At 38.7% G+C, this 23,751-nt stretch overlaps 1 protein-coding gene across 1 annotated transcript in view; it reads left to right on the top strand.

Annotated features, from left to right (window-relative positions):
• TAF1B (TATA-box binding protein associated factor, RNA polymerase I subunit B) overlaps positions 1–23,751 on the top strand; it is a 120,327-nt gene that overhangs the window by 81,880 nt on the left and 14,696 nt on the right. Inside the window, exon 8 of the mRNA XM_035895330.1 lies at positions 3,063–3,162. Within this exon, the coding sequence (XP_035751223.1) occupies positions 3,063–3,162 (100 nt within the window). The remainder of the gene's footprint in view (positions 1–3,062; positions 3,163–23,751) is intronic.

The raw sequence follows: 23,751 nt of genomic DNA on the forward strand, positions 1-23,751 counted from the left end.
TACGCTGTTTCATGTATTTTTAGAACATAAAAACAACTCTTAACCTGAGAGACAAGAGCATTCTTTTGTATGGAGGCAGTAATTTCAAGCTAGGAAAGATGTCATTATTTTTTAAGCAGTTGCAATTCTTTGACTTGGTACAGCCAAGTACTCCTTTTTTCTTAAAAACCATTTTGATGGACATTGCTTGTCTCTTGCAGTGTAAGGCTGTGGTTCCAGCATAAGTTTAAGCTGATCTGAGTTTCTGTTGCTGTGGTCCTGCATAAACATGGTTTATGGTATATTAGTTGAAAGAAGTAGATCTGCAGAAAACCAATTTTGCAAAAGACAGTTTCACCGGACATTTTAACCTCAGGTTAATTTGCTTCACCGCAGTCCCTTTCCGCCTTATGCTGGCAGTAGTGTTCCTGGACTCAGCTGGAAATCTGTCTGGTTGAAATCAAACCCTGGAAAACAAAAGACTAGTTCTCAATCTAATCCTCTGTCTGAGAAGTCACACAAGTGCTTTTGTCAGCAGGGAGCAGTGTGTGGTAGAGGACTGAGGAAGGGTGGGATTTCCCATTTCAGAGGCAGCAAGCTGCTAGGGTGGTTTGGCTGCAATCACCACTACACCACACCCGAAGGAAGGTCTTGATTGTTTGTCCTCTTCCAGCTGTTGCTGTGCTGGCTCAGGAGGTTGCTGCTCTGTGTCTTGGTACCAGCTCTTCAGATCTGACAGCTAATTGTGTGATTGCACCTTAACACGTGTCAGCCAAAGCTTATCATCAGCTGAGCCAGTGATGGGTCATTGTTGCTGAAAGGGGAAGGTCTTGCTTCCCTTTCTTCTCTCCTTCTGCCTGTGTGATGCATCCCCTTCCCTCTGCCGACTCTTGCACTTGTTGGAGCCGTCTGTGAGCCTCCTCAGTTCATTAGATGATGGGAAATAAACCCTTCTTTCTTGCCATAGGGCAATGGGTAGTCTTCTGCTGTGAGTTATATTTGTGGAAGAGGATGACGAGCAACAGGAGCGCACAGCCAGACCAGGAGGAGGGAAGTAACAACTAGTTATGTTGAGCTTTTAGGTTGGCTCAACCCATTTTGTGAAACCATCCCTCAAGTTCAGGTTCTTCAATTTAGTGCAGCTGACCTTGACTAAAATGAGCTAAGGAGCTGTCGTGCAAGCTGCTCAGCAGATTGGGCAGGATGGCAAGGACAAGCAACTGGTGCTGGGTTTGGATGATAACCCCACCAAGGATGTGGGCCAGTGCACATCTCAACTCAGGGTGGGGAAATGCTATTTACGCTCGTTGAGGAAAGCTGCTGAAATTTCATTAGCAAAATGTACATCGCACAATATGATTAGAAAGGATTGAGCAGCAACTTTTACCTCTTCATTTAAAAGACTAATATGCAGAGCTTCAGAATAAACAGTATTGGGCAATGTGACTTTTCAGGTTGCTGTTATTTTTCAGAAATCATTATAAATGATGGGTTAATTCTAACTGAGTTTTGACTGAGAAATGCACTTTCCATTTTAATCCCAGTTTGAATTAATTTTTTTACTTAAAATTGAGTTAATGTTTTAAAAAAAATAGGATGTAACTGTGAATTTTGCAGTAACTAGCCTTTAAATAGAATTTTAGACAACTTCAACAGATATATTATACATTACATGCAACATGTGGTGATTAGGGACTGGGCTGGGAGAGGGAAGGTGAGCTTGTGCATTGCCGTAGGCTCAGGAGGGAGGTGAATCCTCCTCAACAGTGGCTGCTCTGTCTGTGAAGACATTGTTCTGCCTTCTTTTTGGTGGGGTTGGCTTCCCCCTCCCAGACGCATTTTGAATGGAAGTGGCAGATTGCTGTGCTTTATGAGGAACGCGGTGTTTCAGCTCATGGGGTTGGATCCAGCTGGCGATTGAAATGTTTAGGTACTGCCCCGTGTGGGGAGCATATGCAGAGCCCAGCCCTGCAACCACTGTAGGAACCCAGGAGGGACTTCCAGAGTTGGTAGACCAAGAAGTTACCACTCTATGTAGCAAGATCAGAGATATACAGTGCAGATAACGCAGTTGGCAGGAGAGAAAATTGTTTTCAGATCTCTAATATTATTTAAAGAGCAGAGTCTTCTCTGTTTGAAATGTTAACTTACTCCAGTTTAATGTACTCCTTTAACAAAATTGTTTTGGAGAAGAGGAGACAGGAAGGCAGGTCTAGCTTAGGGCTAGGGGAACCACTAATACACTTTAATCTGGAATGAGAGTAAGGTCTGTTCCCTTGGGAGGATCCGTGCTTGTTCAATGTTTTCTTTGCCTGGTGTGAATGTCAGCTAAGATGTTAGATAAGAGCAGGGGTTTGGTGTGGTGGTGCCTTTGTATTGGTAGCTGTTGTTAGGTCCCATCTTATATATATATACACATGAAAAATTCAAGAAAAATCCCGAATAATATTGTCAGCCACTTACCAAAGCCAGTTTTTAACAAAAAATGCATTATTTGGGTGCAAATAAAAAACAAATTATTTTGTATTTGTTAGTATACAAAATCATGTCTATTCATACGCAAATAATGCTTTTTTTAAAAAAAATGTAATTAATGGGGTTTCAGTTCTGTGAATCTGCTCATCATTCTGTGACTTTCCTGCCTTCCATGTTACCTGACTCAAACTCCTCCAGCTGAAAGCATGTGTTTTAAAAGTAAAATTTACTTAACGCTTTAGAATTTTGAAAAAAAATAAAAAAAATCCATACCATTCAAAGGAGGCTTAAAGCAGTTTCAGAAATGCAGTAGCTGAAGAATGTGCAGAACAAACTCCATGTAAGTGTGTTGATTGTATGCTTACTCCCATAACATTATTATTTGTCAGTCATATCTGAGCTTGAACTTAAAGGCCTGTTAAATGATTGAACTGGTTTTTGTTGTATGGAGCATTTAGGGGTTGTGGAACTTAAGATAGAATTTCTTAGGCAGTACAATACTGATGTTATTTCAAATCAGAAGTTGATTTGTATATTAATTGTAGAATAAACATATGCATTTGTCATACTAAATACTGTATTGATTTGATCTTCATTTTTTTATGCAGGTTTGTTGTTGAAGGTCATATTCCATATTTGAATGTTTTTCAGCATTTTCCAGAGAAGATGAAATTATGTGGACTTGATCTTAAGATCTTTTGTGTAGAGGTAATTTTTTTCTTAAAGGGAAAGATTAAAGAAAATGACCAAAGCCTAGTTATCTTTTGGTATTTTAATTTGTTTTGGTCACTGTACTAATAAATTGGTTAAATCTATTCATATGTTGTAGAGTTCATGTTTCTCATTATTGGAGCCTGTGCAGAAACCAATTGCACTCTGTGAGTCAGAGTGCTTTAATCTTTAACCAGTCTTATTAAGCTGATTACCTAAGTTAAAATGAAATCAATAAGTACTTACGGAGAAAAAGGTATTCAGAACTGCTTTTGGAACACTGAGAAACAGGATTTGCCTTCATGTCTAAAGGCAATATATTATCCTTTTTGGTGCTTATTTAAAATATCTCTTGAATTTGTTTGTAATTCCATATTCTTTTCATAGACTATGGTTTAGATGCTATCTCTTGTTCTGTTTCTTGCTATGCTGGTTGAAATATATCAGACCTAAAATCTATGTAAGGGGTTATGGCCATTATAGAAGCTGAATAGTGATGGACAGTCTTGAGTAAAACGTAAATTTCCCTTTTTTAAGGTTATTACTTATTGTGGTAACGATTACGCACTGGTGTTTGTGTTGCAGAAAAAAAGTTCTGAAGTATGCAAATAAAATCTTAGCTTTCAAGAGCAGAAAGCAGGAATTCTGCTAACAGGAAAAGCTAGGTTTTGGTCTGCTAGAAGGTGTTTGTAGCCCAAGCCCTCAGTGATGATGATTTGAGTAATTTTACCATTGTCCAATATGTAGCTTAGATTCAGCAGGTTGTGAGCTGTTCAGAAGCTAATCTGTAGCTTTTTTTTTTTTTTTTTTTTTTTTTTTTTTTTTTTTTTTTTTTTTTTTTTTTTTTTTTTTTAATACCACTGCTATCCTGTCTGGATAAATAATAATTATGACTTCAACTTTTAAAAATAAGGAGATGAAGTTAATATAAAATCTCTTGATTTCTGTCTTAGATCTTTCCTTAAGAGAAAAGATACGTCAGGTTGAAACGTGGATGTAAACTTTTTTTTTTTTTTTAAAAACTCTCTTTATTCCCAGTTTCTCTGTCCTCCTTTGCCTCTGTCCTTTGGAGGTGTTTTTGTGTCTCAAAAATGGTTACATAGAACTTGTATTCTGGCCTGACTAAATAACACAACCCCCCTCCCCAATCCTACAAATCACACAGATAACATTTTCATCTGAATTGCAGCTGTAAAACTTGTACTGTGCTTCAAAGTTGGGAGATCTGGTTTGCAGAGAGGAGATGACAATTGCCCTTGGAAGATCCTACTGCTTTCTTTTGGGTTAGAGCTGTTTCTGGCATACAGGATGATCTGATGCCAGTCCTGAAGGTGATTTCATCAGTCCCTAATAGCTTGCTTTCTCCCAGAGCTCTCGGTTTGGATTATTCTACTGTCCCTGCATAAGCATGCTTCCACTGTGGATTGTAGCATGTCCTGATGTGGGAGCAGGACTTCACAACTCAAGAGCCACAAGCTGGTCAGTTTAATCTTGTTCCACCTTTTATATAAAAGGAAGTCTAGCCACCTCATCCTCTGTCCTAAACATTTATATAGCATATATAGACTTTCCTTTTTTCACAAACCAGAAAGAAAAACACAAATTGATTTTTTTTTTTTTTTTTTTTTTTTTTTTTCTTCTTACAGACTCATCATAAGCAGATAGTGTGGTCTGCTATTTAGCTTACAGGAAACTGCTGATCTAAAAGCTGAATTTGTGTAACTTTTGACTTCCATCTTGCTTGTCTGTGATACTGACACCTGCACCCCTCGCTTCTGAAGCATAAGAGATATCCATACTAATCAAGTCATCTCTTAAGTTTGTTTTCATTGAGATACATAGGTAAAGTTCTGTAAGCTTACTGTACAGGTTGTTTTCCAGCCACTCCAGCTTCCTCTTTCTAGGAGTATCTGCTCCCTACTTTACCTTCAGTGTTCCTCTAGTAAAGCAGCCTCAGATTTATTTACTTTTAACATTTTTGACTACATAATTGCAAAAACCTTACTAGCTGTTTCCTACATCTTATGTTTCAGAACTGATCTTGTTACACTTTGCAGCACTGAGATTAGCAATAGCTTACTGTATCTAGTTTTGACATCTGAGTTTTGAGAAATTCAAGAGATGAGGTTATTGTCCTGGAGCAGGAACTCAGATTGTGTAATACTCCATCCTGAAAATACAGCCTGCATTCTTTTCACTTCTGTATATAATATTCTATAAACAATTATCTTCAAAACCTTTATGGGATTATGACTTAATAACCAGGCAGGTAAGATGCTCTAATGCTATTATTTGTTGTGCTTCAAGTCTGGTGAAGGTAAGCTGCAAACATGTTCAAAAATCCTGATAACTGACAGGACTATTTCATGTCTCCTTTTTATTTTGAACAGATTTTTAGTGCATTTAATTGTGTTCTGTGCTAATTCTCTGCAGCTGAAATTTGAATCAAGAAGTAGTTATGTCATAGTAGCTTGAAAGATTTGAAGTCATACTTGAGTATCATTTTATCAGTTAAGTACAGGTGAAGCCTAACTTGATAAGACTCATCTTCTATAAAAACATTCTCAGTGGCTTAAAGGTTTTTTCTGTAACAATTTACAGATAGCCAAAATATACAGAATTTGTACAAGGTTGAAGTTGTTATAGCTTTAAAAAAATAAATGCAACAATTATTGCAAGGTGAGTCACATCTGCTTTCTATCTTTCTGTGTAGTGACATGTATGTGTACATGCACAAGGTTTTTTTTTTATGCCTTGTCATTTAGTAGTAGTATTTCATGTGCAAGGAATGTGACTAGTCTCCAGCTTTTCAGCTGATGAACTTCTGTGCTGTGTAATACAGGAATGGAGTCCATATCACTGGCAATTTTTCCCTGTCCTGCATACAATTTAGCAATTAGAGGTGACTGCAGCATCTGTCATACAAGGAGAGGCTGAGGGCGCTGGGTTTTTTATCTGTGAGAAGAGAAGGCTGGGGAGGGATTTCAGTAATGTGTATAAACACCTGGCAGGAAGGGAGTGGGGAAGGAGTCAGGCTCTCTTCTTGGTGGTGCACAGTGGAAGGACAGGAGTCAATCGGCACAAATTGAAATAGATGAAATTCCATTTAAACATAAAACCTTTTTACTGAAGGCATGTTTGAATGCTGGAGCAGGCTGCTCTGAACCACTGTGGAGTTTTCACCTTTGGAGATGCACGAAACCTGACTGGACACAATCCTGAGCAACTTGCTGTAGTTGACCCTGCTTTGAGCAGAAGCATTGGACTCTACGATCTCTAGAGGTCCCTTCCAACCCAAGTATGATATGATTCTAATGGTATAGTATGCCTTGTATTCTATTTCACATTTTCGGTGTAGGTGGCAGATACGCCCTTCATATTTTAGTAATGGAATGGCTAACAAGAAGGGCATATTTTTTCATTCTGCCCAAACTGAACTTTAAAATACCTGCCACAAAGGTTATCATATCTGGACATCTCTGTCTAGAAGTCTGGGAGCTCCAGGTGTAACTGCCTCATAAATAAAGAGAAATGGAGCCTCCACCTCTTCGTATCATCTTTATCATGATGCATAACTGTTAGACATGTGTCAGGTCTTAGCTGGAGATAAGGGCAATGAAGCTGGTGAAGGGTCTGGAGCACAAGTCTTCTGAGGAGCGGCTGATGGAACGGGGGTTGTTTAGCCTGGAGGAAAGGAGGATGAGGGGAGACCTTATCACCCTCTACAACTGCCTGACAGGAGGCTGTAGCTGGGTGGGTGTCGGTCTCTTCCGCCAAGTAACAAGCGATAGCATGAGAGGAAATGGCCTCAAATTGTGCCAGGGGAGGTTTAGATTGGACATTAGGAAAAATTTCTTCACCAAAAGGGTTATCAGGCATAGGAACAGGCTGCCCAGGGAAGTGGTTGAGTCCCCATCTCTGGAGGTATTTAAAAGAAGGGTAGACAAGGTGCTTAGGGACGTGGTTTAGTGGTGGACTTGGCAATGTTAGGTTAACAGTTGCACTTGATGATCTTAAGGGTCTTTTCCAACCCTAAACAATTCTATGATTCTGTAGTACTACCTCACAACTATTTTATGAAGGATAAACGTACTTCATAAAAGATCTTTGCATAAAATGAGTTGTTTGTCTTCCATATGTGTTTACTTGCCATTGCTCCAAGTCTCTGTTCTAAGCCTTCACTTGATTAGTCATCCTATTTATCCCTTCCTCTATTAAAATCACATATAAGTTAGAAGTTAGCCTTTGGTAAATGGGTTTTACCTAAATGCATGATCAGAAGGTTCACAGGGCAAACAGCAGCAGTAGCAGGATGCTCCTGCTTAGTTCTTAGTTCAGAAGCGCTAAATTCCCGACACAAGAGAAGAAAAGCAAGTTTTCATCTTACTCTGCAAACTTCTGTTTTTCCAAAACAAGTGCTCTTACTCCATTTGATTAAACCTTTTTTTATGCATCAAGAAAGAATAAGATGCTTAAGTCTTTGGTTTTGTTCTGTGCAGGAGGTCAAGCTTTTTTTCTTGATATTTGCAACTTGTTTAACTACAATAAATCCCTGCTGATCTTGAGGTTTGTGCCAGTACCCAACACGTCTTTGATAAGTGCAATCATCTTTTCTCTTTTAGGTGGAAGTCATCTTTGTTTCCTTTTTAATGCAGAGGATATCTATTTCTTTAAAAGCTTGCTAGTGTAGTAGTATATATAAAGTTTTGTGGGTAATTTGCTTTCAGCTTGTTTTATTTTTATTGATAGTATCTGTCCTCCAGTGGAGCTACACACAAATTCCCTCTTCCTTTTTTGCTGGAAGTAGGGATACATCCTTAAGATACACATCCTCTATTTTACTTTTAGGGTTTTATCTTTATCCTCATACAAAATTGATTAAAGCATCCCTTTTCTCTTGAGCTAGCAACAGCTTGTCCTCGCCGTAGATCTGTTTTTCCTTACCTTTCTGACTTGGGACTGTATACCTGATTATCTTTTATGTAATTATTTTGTTTGTGCTTTAAAGTTGGTTCTGTATTGCTGTCTCAAGTTCACCTTTAGCTTTCAATACTTTTTATAAAAACTCATTACTTTTTGGTATATTTTACCATTAACGCATTGTAGCTTGATTTTTTTTTATTTTTTTTTTTTAATGTCCAAAAGTACTTTTCAGTTTTGATTCTCACGTTCGTAACACACACACGCAAGTTAAAATGTATGTGTGTATATATAGGTAAGCAGGTCACTCCCATGGCTGTTGGGCAACATGATTTACTAAAGTATTGAAGATAACAAACATGTCACTCTGGAGTATGTGCTGTGTGGAACAGGGTAGGTGTAGTCTCATAAATATTCTTCGGATCCTGTTGTTCTGAAGAGCTTCAGGAATGGTCGTCTTTTTAGATGCACAAGTATCTAGACTTGGCAAGGAGCCAGTTTTGTGACCTCAGTGAAGTTCCCTTCTTTCAATCTCCTCCAACTTTAAAATAACTCCTTTTTTTCTGAAACTTATTAGGAATCTGTTTTTTTTTCTACGGGATGGGGGGGACTAGGAGAAAGTTGAGCTTGGTAAGTGTTAGATGAATTCTGTTTAGAAATTGTCCACCAACCTGCTCTCTAAGACAAAAAGAACAGGTATTTACCTGATTGTCCTTGCTACTACTTCTGGCCTGGAGTGGGGTAATGGAGTAGCTTCTCTATGTGAGCCTGTCTCTCTTTTTTTTTTTTTTTTTTTTTTAAAAAAATCTGGAAGTAGCTGAACAATTCTAAGTCTGAAACATTCTGTCTTCTGAGAGGTCCACTGAGTGCTTCAGTGTTCACGGAGTGTTGTTGATATACCTTGCTCTCTAGGAACCTATCTTGAAAATGGTTCCTTTTTTGTTTTACTACTTAATTCCATTCCTCTCTGTCTTTCTCTGTGTGTTTTTAGTTAAGCGCTGTTTAATTTGAATTCTGCTCTGTATAATTCACCTATGTCCATCCCTAGATGTCTTGATTCTTAAATAACGCCTAGTGTTACTCTTCAGGTTTTTCTGTGATACAGAAATGCTTTCTCAACTACCAGCTGAGAGGGATATTACCATCTTCCGTACCTTTGCCTGTGGAAAATTCTTGAATGCATTCTGGTAAAGCAGCAGCAATATATTGACCTTGTCAGAACTATTGTTTTGGACAAGAGGAGAAGAATCACGAAACTCAAAAGCACGTGTCAGGATTTTCTCCTCTTTATCCCACCTAACCGAAAGGCTTCTAGTTTCTTTCTTCTCCCTGATATCTTTTTTTCTTTCAGACTTACCTTTCCGCACAAAAACAATGTCTGTTTTTGTCAGATTAGGCCAGTAGTTCTGGTCAGCTCTCCATTGTGTTCAGTTTAATAAGAATTTTAAATCATTATGAACTGATGTTGGCTTTGATGGGGAAAGGAAGAGTTTGAAAAGAAATATTTGCTGCCTCAAGAAAAGGTCTAATTCATCCAGGGTCTTCCTTTTTCTTAAAGTAACCTGTGATAGGTGTTGAAGTAGGGACCATGATGTATTTATAAAGTAGTCTGGAAAACTTTAGCTCTTTTGAGAATATGCCACTTCAGTGTGGAGTGTTTTATTCTGTTTTTATTTTATTTGATTTAGAGGAGTCTATACTTTGCACACACACATGCACACACAAACCCTCCCTAGGTTGGATTGCTAAATTTCTTTCCTCTTTTATTTGGGAATGAAAGGCTTGCTTTAAACATTGAGGGTTGATCATTCTTTTCTATGCTGTCTGGAAACTTTCCAGTTCTTTGATTTCTTCTCTTACTGTATGCTATAGTTTGTATTTTCTTTTTGCTCTGCTTTTCTGTTACTTTTTTTTTTTTTTTGATTTTATTCTGGGCAGCACTTTTGTATCCCTATTGCTCTGCTTCTAATCCTTCTGCCACCCATCTTTCTATGTCAGCTTCAATCAAATCTCACTTCTGCTGAGGATTTGAGAGATCCAATTTCTGAGATGAATTTGCCAAGATTTTCCTCTGGTATCAAGGATGCTTCTGTTTTGCTCCCTTGTTCTGCGTGCTTTGCTTTCCAGTGGAGCAGCTCTTGAGTTTTGAGTACAATTATGAGTTACAGTCTTCCAGTGAGACTGTAGTATTTTTTTATTTTATTTGGGTCCCTTTTAGCTATCCCATAGTGAAGGAAAAAGGTTTTTTAGGGCAGCAATGCCAGTAGACTGTGCTGTCTTCCTTGTGGGAGCTGGAGCTTCAGTTGTCTGTCTCCTCTCCTGACCTTATGAAGATTGCTTGACTGACAGGATATTTTTAGCTTCCATTTTTCCCATTGCCATTGCCTTATTTTGTTCAGGATCCGTGCCAAGCTAGGCATTCTAGAGTTCCTGAATCTCCCCTTTTACGTTTTTTTTTTTTAAATAATACATATTAATGTGAAGAGTCCTTTGATGTTTAGAATTTCTTAAGATTATTTAAAAAACAACATTTGTGTTTCAGAGAGCTCCTCAGTTATTTCCTTGAAGCTTCTCCTTGGGCCTCTCTTTTGTAAAATGCTCAGTTTTATCAGATACTGGTTTGCTTTTTTGCAGACATAATTTTTTTCTTCCTTACATATGATTTTAATGAGATGGAATCGTATTCTTTTTCCAGTTACAGAACAATCTTGCTTTTTCTTCATATTTGTTTCATGACTTACCCATTTACCTGTGGCATCGAAATTCAAGGGTTTGGGGTTTTTTGTTTTTATTTTTTAGTTTCCCTGCTTCTTATGGCTTAGTCACCTTTGCCTCTTGTTTCATTGCAGAGTATCTATAGTGCTGTTTCTTGCCTTTTTTTAAAGCAGGAGATTGTTGCTGAGCACTATGCAGTCAAATCCCCCCCTCTGCTTCAAAAGGGGGATCTTTTGTTTGTGGTTTTCCCTTTATCCCATTATCCCACAATAAAAAGAGGGGTATGAAAGACCTGTCTGGGAGTGTAGTGACCTACCAAGGATGTGTTTGGAGAGGCCTGAAGTGTGTGCTTTCATATCTAGGAGCTACACATTTTTGTATCATTTACTATCCTACTTGAGAACAAGGTTTAAACTCCGGACTTGTATCCTTGTGCAGTACTACCCAGTGGGGGACTTGTCTTCCGGTTCAAAATGATGACGTAATGTTAATTGTTTATGCTACAATATGGTTACATGTTGCGGAGTTTTACTATGGCAAGAAAGTTAAAGATACCATACCTCAGGTGTAGCCCCTCTTTCTGATTCTCTTCATTACAGGCAACATTACAGTTGGAATATGGTTGTTAATACTTGCGCTGTGTAAACATTTTGTGCCTTGAGACCATCTAACAATGCAATCGCTCGGTAAAAACTGGTTTGAATTAAATGGGGATGTGCCACAAAAATGTATTTGAATCAATTCAGCATTGTTCAAGCATAGTAAAAGCCATTTTGTTTTGTAAATTTAGCTGACAAGTTTAAGTAGTTTAAGACGCCTCCTGATTTTGATTTCCCTGTGAATGTTGGGGGCAGAAGAACCGTCAGGTAGCCTGGAGGAAAACATAAAAGTGGAGGGTTTCTCATGGATTAAGAAAAGAAGATTGCTCAATATTTTGATGACTACCTGCTGTATACAACCAAAACTAAGACTTGGCTGTAGTCGTCAGCTTTGGAGCCTAATGGCTCAATTTTAGAAGTAGTTTGGTGTTCAATCCTCATTAATTTCTAAACATCTCTGCCAGCTGGTTATAAAGTGTGAGGGGCTTCACATAATTTATGCTGCTAGGATTGGTTGAATCATTTGGCAGTGTTCTGACCAGAAGTAACATCAGTGTTAGGGGTTTCTTGAAAACTAGTCCTGTATATACAGTTCAGTATATACAGTACTGCATAACACGTGAAAACTGTTTTATCACTTCTGTACCTAAGTGGATTGCTTGGGTTATTCACGTTGGAAACACCTGTTTGCATTTCGTTGTTAGATACTTTGAGCTCCTTCTGTTTTGTTTTGTTTCCTGCAGTCAGGAGCATATCACAAATTGATAAAATATTTTACTGCGTTTGAAGTGCCTAAACTTAGACAGATAGGATCTTCCTTGGGAGTCTTTGAATAGTAGCTACATCTCTCACCGAGAGCATTTTCATTAGATAACTTAAATGTAGGTGCTGAAGAAGGATAGATAGAGATTAGCAGAGGGACTGTATTAGAGTATTGATGCTTCTCTCTTTTTGCCTATGCTCAGCTCTTTTCCTGGAGGGCTGGGCAAGCTCATAAGAGTTTGCATGCTGCTTTCACTCACGGTGGTAATTCTTCCCACCTTGCACCAAGAACAAAGCCTGAGTACTTTTTCAACATTCTTTCGAATAGAGAAAAAATGAGTGGCTTATCACATAATAAAATAGATGAGTGGTGAGCTTTACACACCACTTCACGCTGTGTGGTGAGCACAGGAAAGACTAAGGTCTGTATCAAACCGTGAGGTGCTCAGGGAAGAGCACAATGTCTGTGAGGACGTTGTTACTTGGGGGTGGCTGTAGAGCACGCTGCTCATATCTGCCCTTCCGCGTACGTCGAGCCAGGGGCTAGGTAGTCTGGGTAAACTCTAGTGGTGGCATAAGCTTATACCAAGTTGTAATACTGACCACTGAAGATCCTTAGAAATCTCATGATGACTGGTTTTAGCATCGCTAAAAATACAGGGTTTTCTCCTGCTCTTCAGACTAATGCCTTCTTCAGGTTTACTGGTATCATTCCTTGGTTTGTATCCTAAATTGGATGCAATGCGGCTGAGCACTTTCATACAGCAAGTGATACTTCATTCTTTGTGATTGTTTGATATCAAAGATGCTATTTATGGTACTGTAATTTTGTCAACTTAAAAGCAGAAGGATTAGCATTTACTTCATTACAGAGTTTGGGTATGTGACTAGAAGTTTACAAACTTGACAATATTTCTTAAGTGCTCATGTTTCTTTAGTTGTGGGTGTGGATTTAGTCGCCTAATTATAGTACTCCTCTAGGAGGGGCAGATGAAGTGAATCACTGTTCTAGGGCTTTACATTTTTTTGTCCCACTCTCTAAGGAGGAGTGAAATTCCTCTTGTATACTTTTGTATTCTGAATATTGCATGAGGTCACTGTACTGAAATTCTTACTGTGGAAATTATTTATACCATTTGGAGTCTGCTTTGGTATTGCTAATTTGATAGGTGACAACAACGCGTTCTCTAAACTGACACTACTGTTTTGAATGCTGATGTTAAATCATTTTCTAGTCTGAAGATGGTTTTTAAAATAAAATGGTCTGCTGACCATTTTTGATCATGAAACTTTGTAGGAAAAAGTAAAATGCATATCATTGATGCAAGTAAAGACTACCTACACTTGCAGAAGTAATTTTTAAAGAAGAATGATAATTTTTAAAAATCACAGGGTGAACAAAATATACGTACAAGTTGCTTAGTCTTCATCAGTCTATTCAGCCTTGTTTTTTCACTTCTGTTCTTTCTTGACAAAATTCTTAATCCTATGTTATGAGCAGTTTGGAACAAGTTTGAAAAAATGCTAACCTTGATCAAATTTATTGGGGGAAAAAAAAACAGGAAAAAAAAAGGAAAATCTGCCCCATTCTGCATCTACTGAAATATGTAATCTCTGAGCTTCACAGTTATGAGAATACAGATGGAGCAAATAGGTGGTGGATATTGTGTACCTGGACTTCTCCAAGGCTTTCGACACGGTTCCCTACAGACTCCTCCTGGAGAAATTGATGTGTTGTGGCCTGGACAAGGGGTCTTTGCAGTGGGTGGGGAATTAGCTGACAGGCCAGACCCAGAGGCTGGTGGTAATTAGCTCTTTTTCAAACTGGCAACTCGTCACAAGTGGGGTTCCCCAGGGATCGATATTGGGCCCAACATTATTCAATATCTTCATAAGTGATCTGTATGATGGGGTCAAGTGTAGCCTGATGAAGTTTGCAGATGACACCAAATTGAGTGTGGGGAAGTAGACACTCAAGAAGGGACAGTGACCCTGCAGGAAGATCTGGATAGGCTGGAAGAGTGGGCTAACAAGAACCTTATGAAGTTCAACACGGACAAGTGTAAGGCCTTGCACCTGGGAAAACATAATCCAGGAGTGCAGCACAGGTTGGGATCCACCCAGCTGGAGGGCAGCTCTCTGGTAAGGGACCTGGGGGTCCTTGTGGACAACAAGCTCAATATGAGCAAGCAGTGTGCTGCTACAGCCAAGTAGGCCAATAGGATGCTGGGTTGCATCAACAAGGACATCACCAGCAGAGATAAAGAAGTCATTATCCCACTCTACTCAGTGTTTGTCAGGCCACACCTGGAATACTGTGTCCAGTTCTGGCCCCCAGTATACAAAAAAGATGTGGACAGGCTGGAGGGGGTCTAGAGAAGGGCCACCAAGATGATCAAAGGACTGGGAAGCCTGCCATAGGAGGATAGGCTGAGAGAACTGGGTTTGTTCAGCCTTGAGAAACGGAGGCTCAGAGCTGCTCTCACCACCCTGTACCAGTATTTAAAGGGTGGCTACGAAGATGGAGACTCCCTTTTCACAAGGAGTCACATGGAGAGGACAAGGGGGAATGGACACAAGGTGCTCTTGGGGAGATTCTAATTGGACATGAGAGGGAGATTTTTCACAATGAGAACAGTCAACCGTTGGAATAATCTCCCCAGGGGAGTGGTTGACTCCACCACGTTGGGCACTTTTAAGACTCAGCTGGACAAGGTGCTGGGCCATCTTGTCTAGACTGTGCTCTTGCCCAGAAAGGTTGGACCAGATGATCCCTGAGGTCCCTTCCAACCTGGTATTCTATGATTCTGTGAAATACAGCTTGAAATTTCTCAAATTTTCTTCTGTCCAACAGTTGAGTTAGAAAAATGTCTTGAGTCTATTTGGAGAAAATAGCAGTACGTAAAGAAAAATTGAGTGGAAGGAGACCTTAGAAGACAGATACAATGCAAGTTTTGGGGGTTTTGTATGGCACCATTACAGTGGGTAGGCATTATGCGTTAGGTTTTGGTTTTCTTTAGCAAAATTCATTGACCCACAGGCTGCTATTAAAACACACAGTAATTTCCACCAATGTCTGTTTTGTCTCCAAGTACACCCATGAAATACATGTCAGTCAACAGACTTGTGCATGATATTGTGTTTGTTAAATAGGAAAAGTTTGGGGTTTTTTTTAAGAGTAAAATTTGTAGTGGTTTCTGAAAGCTGGTGTTATCAATGCTTTTATATTCATGTACCAGCCTTCATTTAAATATCTGTGTGATATTAATTATACATGTTTCTGTAATCCCTTCATGATGCTGTTTTTGAACGTGCTGTTGTTGTAGCCCAGCTACATTGGAATCGTTTTCTAAGAACTTCAGATTTCTAGTAAACAAATGGAGATCACCTTTATGTTAATTTATAAATCTATCATGCACCTATATTTTAAATACTCCATGGAATTGTGGTTGGGTTTTTTGCTTTTCTTACCCTCCCTCTTCTCAGAGTTATAGAAGAACTAAGAGGTACAGAGAGTCACAACAAGGATCATCAAATGTAGGGACAATTTTCTTGTAAGAAACAATTTATCTATTTACCTTTCAACCTAAAGAAGAGCTGACTAAGAGGAAGATGGGGTGATGGTTTGTAGAATGTGTTTAGGAGGCAGTCGTTCAATGTCTCTTCTGATACGAGGGCTGGGAGGTATCAGAAAAGGTTGCTGGTCTGCAGGTTCAGAATCAAACAGTGGCAAATGCTCTTCATATGTTTTGTGGGTAACTGGTGAAAGTCCTCACAGTAGGATGTTCTGGGTATTAAAAGGGCCAGATAATGACTGGACAAATGTCACAAAAGAAAAGGTATCTGGAACTAAAAGATGTGGGGATCTCACTGCTGACTCAGCCACAAACGGTGTGAAACTGGACAGATACTTGGTAGAGTGGGACTGTGGCTTGCTTGGTTCCTAAATTCCTCCCTACACATCTCTCTTGCTCGCTGCTGGATGCAAAGCTTAAATAGATCTTTTGGGATTGATGTGGCATAGCCACTTTTTTTTTTGTTGTTGTTCTGGGATTTCAGTTAGAGTTTCGCTTTGTGGTTTTTGTGTTCTGGGGAGACTTTTTTTTTTTTTAAGATCATAAAACTTCATTTTTCATTAACTAGTTATCTCACAGCAACTTTTTTTAAAGTCATAGTTAAGCCTTTAAGTTAGGTGAACCGTCCTTTAAAGTTTCAGATTTAGAGATCTGGGGATGTTTCTTATTCAACTTGAAAAATGTTGAGGAATGATTAAATGGTAAAAGTATGCAGAATCATTGTTTAAAAGGGGTATCTCTGGCCTATGGCAAAGAATGCTAAGCAATGAAAACTATAGTTTTCTTAAGCAAAAACTTTGCTTTTTGAAAAACGATTTTGCATGCTTGTATTTTTCTAGTGGTCCTTTGTTTTGGTGGGAGAACTAAAGGAATTGCTTGTTTAAAAACTCACAATGTAAAATTTCTTACTGTTGAGTAGTAGCAATGATCCCAACGCTAGGAGGAAGAAGGAATGCTTGCAAGGAGTCTGGCCTAGAAATGTGGCAAGAGGAGAAATGTGAAAAGCCGTGTAAGAGTAAGTAAATTCTAGGTCATGGGGGAGCCATCCTGGAATGGCACAGATGGCAGCTTAAGGGTTTTTGCACTTTACCCCTAATATTTCTAAAAAGCCTTCTGTCCTGTGCAATTTTTCTTGGCCCTAAAAGTAAACACAGGTCTTGGAGTTGTGAATAGATTAAGCTAATACTATCTTCTTTTCATGTCTTTGAATAATGATTACAGTTTCAAGTTAAGCATATGGAATTTAGGAATTACTGGAATTAATTTGCTCTTAGCTGAGACCGATGTATAAGTGCGCTAGGGTGTAGTCATTAATCATTTAATCTCATATTGTTTCTAAACTAAATTAGCATCTTAGTTTAGCATGCGGAAAATAATGAGCTGCTCCGTGTATCTTTTCCTTTTTTTCATTTAATGTGGGGAGTTTAAGCCTGCTTTAGCACACGCCGTGTGAAGGCAGCACACTTGCAGAATATTTGGTTCTTTCTCTTCTTTTGATGCTGCTCATTCCCCCTCGTCACACGACGAAAAGCCTTCAGCTGCCCACAGCCGGGCTTGCAGGGGTGGTGGTGTGCTGCTCTATCACAAGGTGGAAAACTGGGACAAAGAGACCTGCCTGAGGCAACTGGGTGGGTTTGTGGCACCATCCTGAGGAAACCTGAAGATCTTCTAAATCCTGTAAGGATTTTTTTTTTTTAAGTATTTATTTATTTATTTTCACACTGGCTTTTCAAAAGTATTTCATATCACTTAATAACTAGCTACTGGCTAATAGCCATGCCTTCAAGTCATCACGCAGCTCGTAGGAAGCTGCTGCTGTTTGGATTGTCTCACACTCCAGGGTTTGGTGCATCACATATTTATATTTTAGTTTGGATCTGATTCAAATGAAGTAATTCCTGACTAAATATATTAATAAACTCATGAATGCAGGTGAAAATGTTTGCTCTGTTTTCTCCCAGAGTGTTCAGACTGGAATGACAATAGCTTTCTGCTTCCCTGGAAAGTGTATCCACCATACTGCTTTTAAACATGTTCCTCTGTTTGCTGAGGTCCTCTTCTAAAAACATTCAAGGTCTGATGTGTAAGAGCCTCTTTTCCTGACTAAAATTTGGATGAGTTTAATTGCCATATGATTTTTTTTTTTCTTTTACTGGTAACTATTTAAGGAATTCAAATTAAGACAGAAGCCGGTCATTCTTGTTTATTTAAAAAAAAAATCGTCTAAGAGGTATAAAATTCTAGCTATACAAATTCTGCTAATCAGCTATGCTGCTTTTACTCTCCAAATAAGCAGTGATTCCTGCTTTGGTCTGCTGGTGTTTTGAGATACCTTGTAATCTTAGTTTTGTTGGGGTGGGTGTCTTTCTATTTGTGGGATTTTTTTTTTTCCGTCTAACCGTATTTTTTTGTGCATTTTAACAGGTGCATGCAGGACAGAAAGTGCATGTTCAGGATAGAAAGTAGTGCAGAATGAAAAGAAGCAAGGGTGAGGCTTTTATTTGAAAGAAAAAAAAAAAAAGAGCTGAGAAGGAAGTTCACTGCTGAAAGGGTTATTGTAATCAAGTTTATCATGGGAGCTTGCTGTTGTGTAACAGAAACTCTAGCTTGTCCATACCTGTCTTAAAGCATTACTTAATGAAGAAAGAAAACAAACCTACCAAAATATTTATGAAATTCAACAAAATTTGTTCCCAAACTCTTAAATGTCAATACATCATAACAGTTCAGCTCCTTATTGGATTACTCTCTCCATTTGTAGAAGGACTACGTTTTTTAGAAAAGTGATGTTTGTCAGAGTTAGCTTGTGAGCATGATCAGGCTAATGCTCAAGCACGTGTCTCTGTTGGTTTAATAATATTGAAACTCATTTATTCAAAAACCACTGTAGCCAGGGATCATGTACTGAACAAGATGTCTTCGTCTGAGAGTAGCATATTAAAAGGTCTGCTATGCATCTAACAAATTTTTTTTTTTTTTTTTTTACAGCTGTACCAGATGTTCAGTTAACTTTTTCTCTTGTGTGAGGGTTGCTGGCTCATCCACATGCCATCATGAATTCTTCAGTAAAAACTGCCTGTGTGAATTTAATGCAGTCTAATATCTCAGTACACCTAGATTTTTTTTTTTCTCTCAAAAATGTATAAACATTGTTTATTGAGTCATCTTCTAAAATCAGTCTTTTTTTCTATGCAAAGATCCTTCTCACTTCCTCTGCAACAAAGATCAGGAGTAATGTGGGGTTTTAAGATGTAGTAGCTGTTTCAGCTGAGGCAGTTATCAAAGGAGAGAGCAAGAGAGAGACTGCTAGTGTGATGACTTCTGTGATTTCAAAATGCTATCTTGACTTTTCTTTTTTTTTTTTGTTTTTTTTGTTTTTTGTTTTTCCTTCCCCCCTGTGTCCATTTGTTGCCAGGCAGATAATTTGGGCAACGTGTTTGCCTGTCTTCAAGGTGGACAAATTGATTTCTTTATCTTGTGTTAACCTTTCAGTTATCCTTTCTGCTTGATGAGAGGCTTGTAAAGCAGCAACTGTAAGTGTGTACTTGGTGTCTCTATGTTTTTTCTAGTTGACGAAGTCCCACGAGGTGCATATTCCTTAGCAGTTATCTAAATGGAGTTGTAGCAGTTTCACCCGTCTTTGTTCTTCATGTCATTTGGCTTGATTTTAATAATTCCAGGCACACCCTCTCGCTGTTACATCAGCATCTGTATGTGATTCATGGATATCAGGGTCTGAAGAAAGGTATCTGCTCATTTAGTCCTCATAAAAATGACTGCACCGAGTCAGACCTGAGGCTCATGGGATCTGGCCTCTGATAGTGACCTAGGAAAGGATGTAGGAGCAGGGTGCAGTGGCTCTCTCCAGTATACTTTCACACTTGCTAGCAATTCATGATTCTGGGACACTTCTACACAGAAGTGGTAACAGTGCTTACAGTGCCCAGCCTTTACATCTCCTGTGTCTTTTCTGTATACCCTGTGCTCTGGCAAAGAAGGTGTTAATGGAAAATTTAGCTTGAGACCACAAAGAATATAACTGTGCCAACAGCATTGACTACATTAGTTTTGCTATCTAACCTATCTGGGAAAAAAAGTATTAGTGAGTGCTGCTTATTTTTTAAAGTTTGTCTGTATAATAGAGCGCAGTGTCAAAGCACACTTAATTTGTGTGTGATGGCTGTTGGTGTTAGTTTGCTGCTGTTCCAGGTGGGATGGTGATGGTCCCTGAGAGATGGACAGAGGTTAGGCAAGGGGGGGAAAAAAAAAATGTCGTTTAAAAATACTTATCAGCCAGATTCGTTGGTGCGTGTCTGTGTGGGAGGCAGCCAGATTGTGTACTGTGAGAGTACACACAAAACATAAAAAAAATAACTCTTCAGTAATCTAGGAGTTTGGACTAGTTGATGACATTAAGGTTGCATTACATAACAATTGGTTCACAAGGTCATTTCATTCAGTTTTAAATACTAATTTGGGTGTAAATTTCATAGCTGATACAGTTACTGTTTTTATTGTCAATTCTTTTATGTAACCTGCATGCACTGCGGCTGGCATCGTCCCACATCAGGCTTGTGCTGCAGATGACCAGATATATCTGAACCAGCTGAGCAGCAGAAGCAAAGTAAGGTGAACCAGGCTCCATAGAGCACTCGACTGTTGTGCTCGTTGTTGGTACCTGATTTTACCTTATGTAATTGTAAAGCTAGTTTGGGTTCCTGGCAATGTGTGTTTCAATGTGGGCTATATTCTAAGATGTTTACATGCATTAGGGCATCCACTTGATTTATTACTTTTACAGTGAATATCTTTTGTTTTATTAACACATCTTGCTTTACACAAGGATTGAACCAAAATTCTGGATTGTGTTGTATAAACCCCTTCTCCAACCCTACTAACTCAAGGTTTCTTAGTCCATTTCCTGAGAAGTTTGGTACCCTCTTTTTCAAACTTAGTCTAGGTTGACTTGGTCATCTTAAAAATGATGAAGCCTTGCTGGTTTTTAGATAATTCCAAGCATGTCCAAACTCAAAATGTCAAAGGTTCTCAGAGACCTACAAAAAGCCAATAATGAAAAAGTGAAGTTGGATCTCATTAGATTCCAGTATTAAATGGTCATTAGAAGAATCATTTGGGAAAGATGTCCACTGCTGAACATGAGCAGCACAGGTGAAGGTAGAGCCTTAGAGAATGTGCTGGTATGGGAAGAAGAGGTTCTTGGGATGGAAATTTGCAGGTAGAAGGATGATGAGGAAGGGAACTGTGCTGCAAAAAAAGTACTGAACAGGAGAGGAGGATGGAAGGGGAAAGATACAAAAGGGAGAATTTGAAACAATTCTATAATTAATTCTTGTCAGAAAGGATAGAATATTATCACAATAAAATAAACTGAACTGTGAATACAGAAGTAATGGCTGCAGGGATATTGTCCTTATACAGGAGAAGGAAATGGTCATTTAAGAAGAGAGTCAGGCCACATTTCAAACAAGAAGCTATGGAGCCTGCAAATGAATCTGGAAGGCCAGCCAATGCATACTGTTTTCTACTTGTTGATCAGCAACATTCTGATATTGTTCAAACAAGTAGGAGAGGCTGCAATCTTGGCTTACCCAAAACAATTACTTGTTACTGTGATCTGCTTATCATGCTAATAGTTTGGCTCATCTGCTTCTGAAAAACAGCTTGTTCTTTTCTAATACAGGTGAAAAATTCCATGTAACTTTGAAAGATAAAGGCAACCAATTTAAATAGTCTAATGAATATTTATCATCATGAAAATCTTGTTCTAGACACTTCTTCACCAACTCAACGGTGTGTATTTTGTCCTATGCTCAGCTGAAGATGGGTGAAAAAAAAAAAAGAAAAAAATATTCTCTAGTACTCATCTTTCCTACTGCTTTCTGGAGAAGACCTGAAGTTACTTTGTCATATGTGGGAATAAGATACAAAGACTTTAAAGGCAAAACAGTTAAGAAAAGTTCTCTGTAACCTCTGTACACCATCTCAACAAGTTATAGACTCTGTCAGCATTGTTGATCAGTCTTGAAGAAATCCCAGCTTGCGAAACACCTGAAAAAGCTAGCAGGTGGCATAACTTTAGAAGAGTTTTCTGTCAAGTCTTCCTGAAATTATTAAGTGCCCTCAAGGGTTTGTAACTGAGTTTTATATGTGGAGTGTTTCCCAGGTTCTCAAAACAAGGTGAGAGCTCAGTAACTCCATGTGCTGATGGATAGGGGACTTGTCCCAATATGTAGCACAGAAATACAACGTGAAAATAGGCAACACAGAATTTTTCAATTTATGATAAGTGAAAGTTATACTTGGAGAGCATGTGGCGTATGATCTAACGCTGTCTCTCTTGTCCGAGTACTCCTCCCTTGGGGTTTGATCACGGGGTGCTGGAGGCAGAATTTTTTCACCTGAAGGAGGGAGGCCCCAGCTCTAGGTCTTGCTTTCCTGGTTGGTTTCCTGGTTGACTTTCAGTGCAACTTGTTTTATCAGGTTCTTTTCTTCTGGCAGAGATACATAGCTATGTAGAAGGTGATAACTTTTATTAATTTTGAGGCTGCCTGTTTAGTTTATCTTGCTTTTTCTTAATACTGTCCTAACATTTGCTATGTAGGTTGTGTGGAGTTTGGGTGTTCTTTCTGTTTTAACCCTCCCAGTACATATGAAATTTTGCAGAATAAGAGATTTGCCATATGAACTCACAGCTCTTTCAGAATTAAATGGAGTATGTAGTGACTGGTGAAAATAATCAGTGCTTGATTACTGAAACGTTCTGCAGTCTCCTCAGTCCTCAACCTTTCAGCCTTCAGCCCTTTGCTATGATGAGTCCTACTGAGATGTGATCTTGTGTTGGATTCAGCTTACACTTGCAGTTTACAGTTCAAGAGATGACTGCATACTCCTGGAAGCGTGGTGTTCGGTTCAACTGGCGTCGTCATGACTCAGTGCTGTGTTGTACTACATGAGTACTACAGTGAATGTTTTTGAATTTAGGGAGTCAAGTCCTGGAAAGTAGCAATTGATTTGGTTGATCTTTATGGTGGATTAGTATGCCTTTCCTAGACCTGTATGTCCAGTTGCGTTTACATGTCTTTATGAACACACATAAACTAATACCAGTTTTTGTCTGTTAACACCCTTTCTAAAATAGCTCTTGGTATTAATTTTTATTTGTAGCTTTTACACACTTCTTTGCTCTTCAAAAAAAAAAGCATCAACTGTCACTGCAAAGCAAAGAGTGTTTTCTAGCCATTTTGAGAAAGAACCAAACTGCCTTCTCTAAATTGCAAACAAAAGCTTTGAAACAAAAGCTGGTGTGAGGCTTGAGGAGGAAAGCCATCTCCTTAGCCTGATGTAGTGAGAGAAGATCAAATACAAGGTGATACAGGTACCTACCTTGAGCCCTCCAATTAAGAGCTATAGTCCTTAAAGTACCCCTGTGTTACATTAGATTGTTCAGATAACTTCACAGGTGGTAGTTTAATTGTTGAGAATGGAAATGCTTCAAATGACTGAATTCCCGTGTCTTAATTTATTTTAATCTGTGATATATTATTAAGAAGCTACTAATTCAACTGCTTTTCATTAAAGGGAAAAATGTATTTTCTTTATATCTAATTAGAAATAGTATTTATGTGTGATGCTTTTAGCTGAATTATGTGGGACCTTAATTTTTTCTCTAAGTATGCTCAAGAGAAGTTACATATGATTCACGTTTTGCTCCGGATTGTTTTGGTATTCAATTTAGCACTGCTTTTTAAGAGGAATGGAAAGTACTGCGAGCCAGCTTTTCTGTAGTAAGTCCAGTAATGCGTGTTTTTCTTGTTTCTCAGGATAGTCCTGTAGCAGTCTAAGCCAATTCTTAACACTGTTTAGAAAATATAATGAACATGATCCAACTTCCTAACTGTTACAAAAAGTTGCGTGTGTAATAGTAAGTGACAGCAGTATATTCATTTGCTTAAGCATGTGTTCATGCAGTTAAGCAAGTCTGAACTGCAGTCTGA

This window comes from Egretta garzetta, unplaced genomic scaffold (assembly GCF_000687185.1).
Source record: "Egretta garzetta isolate BGI_Z169 unplaced genomic scaffold, ASM68718v1 scaffold15, whole genome shotgun sequence".
In the NCBI taxonomy this organism is placed as follows: Eukaryota; Metazoa; Chordata; class Aves; order Pelecaniformes; family Ardeidae; genus Egretta; species Egretta garzetta.